At 37.8% G+C, this 4,254-nt stretch overlaps 1 protein-coding gene across 1 annotated transcript in view; it reads right to left on the bottom strand.

Moving 5' to 3' along the window:
- UBXN2B (UBX domain protein 2B) overlaps positions 1–2,360 on the bottom strand; it is a gene marked incomplete at its 5' end in the record, with an annotated part of 13,299 nt that extends 10,939 nt beyond the window's left edge. The window contains one exon of the mRNA XM_010177193.2: positions 2,260–2,360. Within this exon, the coding sequence (XP_010175495.1) occupies positions 2,260–2,360 (101 nt within the window). The remainder of the gene's footprint in view (positions 1–2,259) is intronic.
- Between the last annotated feature and the right edge of the window lie 1,894 nt (positions 2,361–4,254).

Raw genomic sequence — 4,254 nt, forward strand, 5'->3', positions numbered from 1 at the left:
GCACGTGTACAGCAGAGGCATTTTGCAGCCACAGTTAGACTAGATAATTGTTGTAGGTCCTTTCCAACTTAACTGTTCTTTTCTATTCTAGCATAGGTTATGCAGAATTCTGCTTTGTGCCACTGGTGATCCCACAGATAACACATCTTACCAGAATTACACTTCAAATTCTTTCCACATTTTAACTGGTTTTGTGAATAGGCAAGTTGCCTAGTGAAGTTAACTTTGGTTAAATTGGTTTTCTTTGATATCCCAGTGCCCTTGTCTATGAGGATCCTAAAAACTAAAAAGTTGTAGTTCTCACTTCTATTTCACACAATCTTAAAAATACATTGAGCGGCAACATTGCAAAGACTTTCAAAAGATGATTAAAATGCAGAATCAGATTCCATTTTATGATAGGGAAAGATAGATAAGCAACCACAGGACAAGTTAGGGTTGTCAGCTTGCAAAATGCCAGGAAAAGCTGTACAGATAATATGCTCTTATCCTGTAGTACCTGATGATAAAATTCATTAATGCAAGATGTCTATGAGGTGGCCAGCTACCCTGGGGTAAGAACATACATATGATCTGCTACATGAGGAATGGCAGATCGCTAGTTCAGACTTAGGCAATTTGTCTGATTGCTATACCTCTGAAATCAAAGTGTAGTAGAGCAGGCCACAGCTTTTAAGTATCAGTGTCGATAAACAATGTAATTCTATATCCTAGTGAAGGATCTGCTTCTTACTACTTTCTCCGAAAAAATAGTATTGTTATCGACTTAGGCCATGGGGACTAGAAACACTTTAATCTCTTCTATTTTCTTCCTTTGTCACATTGTAGGTTTTGTGGGGCTTGTATTTTTGTGCCAATAGTCTTAAGTTTCTTAAAAGAGCTCACACAACATGACAGCATATATAATACGGCGTTTTTTCCAGCTGGGCTCAAGATACATTCTTATATACCTCCAATTGTGGAAAGCAAGATGAGTAGATGACTTCAAGAGCAGCACTATGATTCCTTGCAATTAACAGACTGCTCACTTGAGAGCAAACTGAAGCCTATTTAAAAAAATTAAAAAATCTCACTTTGGATACCGTGCAAATAGCAGCCATCCCTTATTTCTCAGACAGATTCCAGTGACTGCCAACAAAGAGCAAATGTTTGCCAACAGCCATCACAATGAAGTATTGAAGATACTATATTCCAGCTTTTCCTTCAGTTGGAGAGGGAAGTTGAAACTTCATGATATGCATGGGTACATGGAGCTGTTTGCTTTACTTATTATAAACTGTGTTCTACACAGCTGATTAGTCAACTTAGGCGGTTTCACCAAAACGAACAAACAAACAAATCACCAAAAAAAAAATTATGTTCCAAGTGTCACATACTGTGCTAAAATCCCTCTTCCTGAAGATCTGCACTTGCAGATGCTCTTGAAGCATGGCTCTGATGACTAAGATCTTTTCTGCTGCTTAACCTCCTTTAAAACAGAGATTCATATTGGCAGCAGCGATTGAAAGACAAGCCAAATACAAGACTTGTTATGGTACCACTGACAGTACCATTCTTCTTTAAAACAATTTAAATAAAAAATAATTAAAAACTGGTAAGATTTATTTATAAAAAAATTTAAGACTATATTGACTCTTCAAATGCTATGTGAACTGCAAACACTGCAGGCCAGCAAAAGCTGGATTTATACATAGGTATGTGTCTGTTCTTCCACCTGCCAAAACTAGACAAATTAATTAAGAAGCCCTTCTTATTCTCTTCATCCCACAGGAGCCTACTAATGAACCTCCTAATAATTTTTCAAATTAATATCCGTTTTACCAGGTTAGTTACTTAAACAGGACTGACCTAAGTACAACACTCAAAGCAGCTCACTTGTCAAGTTTCACACAAACTACTGATTTGCTGCATTCTGAAGAAGCAAAGAACTGCAATATTTTTCTGATAGAGCAAATTTCCAAATTCTACCTATGTAAACAAAAAGCAACACTGTACTTCACTTACAGCATTTTAATCCTATCTGAAGTAGGTTTAAAGTGTTTTGGAATATCATACAGCACAAAGGGTCCTAAATAAACACAATTTTTAAAGTATTCTGAGAAGACACAGACTCCACATTATTACAGGGATTCACAGTTCTGGATTATGAACCATTACAGATCACTTTTTATACAAGACAGAGATCAAGTAAGTACGACAAAGTTTTGTGAGCTAATACAGTCCCTGTTCAACACATTTCTGAAGTGCAGCGCACCTTACCTCTGTGACACCTTTGTGTTGTTGATCTTTGTAGTTGTTGGTTTGTCAGGACACAATGACTGCCTTTTAGCTTCATCTTCATACAACTCTGCCAAGGCCAACTGTAGGAAACAGAACTCTTTTTAGAAATCTGTAACTCTGGAACTACGTATGGAATAGAAATAAGACAAAAACTAATGCAAAATGTGTGCATCACCAGATAGTTAGAAACATCAACAGGAGAAACCCCAACTACTTCTCTAAATTCAACTCCCTTTCTGCTTTATGAAAAAACCACACAATGCTTACTGCCATTGTGACTTGGACCTTGTACTCTGCTTTCATTTGGTTTTCGCTGCTTCACTAGCTACATTCAGCCTGTATTAGATTCAGAATCAAAATCATATATACTAAGTATCATCTCATTATTCTTAACAAGTTGAAATAAAGTTTCTAGGTAGCCCTCTCATAAGACTGGGAAGCAAATAATAAATTTTACAAACATTTTACAGAGAAATGGAAAAAAGTAATTCAAGCTTGTAATGGAACTAAGAACCAACTCAGCCTTGCTGGCTTGAACTCAAGACATCACTGCAAATACTTTTAAAAAAATCTTTTCCCAAAGGTTCCCCAAACACTGCCATGTCACTGGTAAGTTCATTTTTAGGAAGTTGTGCGAGGCACATCTAACACATAATTTTTAGCAATCTTACTTTGTCCTTTGTTTGTTAATTCATCCTTGATTTTGTCCCCAAACCATTTTTTTTTTGCACTATGCAAGTGATATTAAAATTTTATCATACACACCAGAATAGGTACTAGGCTACAATTTCATTGCAGTTTTATGTAGAAGGAATACACATTAAAATAAAATGAAGCATCATCCATCCTTCAAAACACACTGCTACAAACACATGATATTAATCCCATATTATTGCGAGGGGAAATATTATCTGTAGGGGGAAAATATGAGCTGAGGAATTATACCCATTAAGAAAATTAAACTGAGTAATGAGACAGCTCAGAAAAACCACTGAAGACCTCCACTCTATCTGAGGGTACAAGCAAATACCTTTTAAATATGGAAAGCTGATGGGGTAAATCATAGACAACAAGTCCATAAGCAGACACAAAAAGGAACAGGCAAAGATCTACCCTGTACAGTCTCTAATCCAAAAACTGAGGGATGATAAGGGAGAATTAAATGGCATGGTCAGGCTTCTGTGCTTTCCTTACACTGCATCTCTTACAGTGCCACTGCAAATCAAGTACTGAGCTAGGTGGACTACTACTCTGACCCACGAGGGTACTTCTTCAGTTTTTAGCATTTTATCACTAATCACCTACTCAAGATGCCTGTCTGCTTCAGCTGACTAACTAAAGACCTTATGAACCAAGAGTATGAATGCAGACTTTAATACTGTTACATATTGTAGCAAAGTTAAACTCAAAAAGAACCTATGAAAATCCCAAATAGTAACCAAGAAAAAAAGAAAACTATATCCATCTTTCTCTGTTAATGAAATAAAATAGGGGCAGTTTCAGCTACTAAGTTTTGCCTGTTTTCCAATCAATTGGTTGCTAAAATATTTTGAACGTTCATACAGTTTCAAAGTCACACTCAAGAAAGGAATACTGCTAAAAGTGTCTGCAATTAAGCATTTAAGTACCAATGTTGAGTTACATTTGTGATCACACTCTCTCCAACCTTTCCCCACATAAACCTGGGTCAAGATCTCATCCTTGGTCTTACACCAACCACACTTGCGAAGACGGATGGTTTTCATGGGGGAAAAGACACTCCCACCAACGAGGGAATACGATGGCGCCAAAGTAACTTCACGGACAGTTAAAACCCAGCTGCTGAAGCGTGGGGGAAGCCCTTCCAGTTCCCTGGAGAGCTGACCACCACACACGCCGGCCACCCACCGCTTCCCAAAGTGCCTGGTGCTCCTTCAGAGGCTCGGCTTGGCTTCCCTGCCTACACAGGCCGGGAGAAAGACACACAAGAAGACG

The sequence above is a fragment of the Antrostomus carolinensis genome, unplaced genomic scaffold (genome assembly GCF_000700745.2).
Source record: "Antrostomus carolinensis isolate BGI_N321 unplaced genomic scaffold, ASM70074v2 scaffold22100, whole genome shotgun sequence".
Taxonomy (NCBI): Eukaryota; Metazoa; Chordata; class Aves; order Caprimulgiformes; family Caprimulgidae; genus Antrostomus; species Antrostomus carolinensis.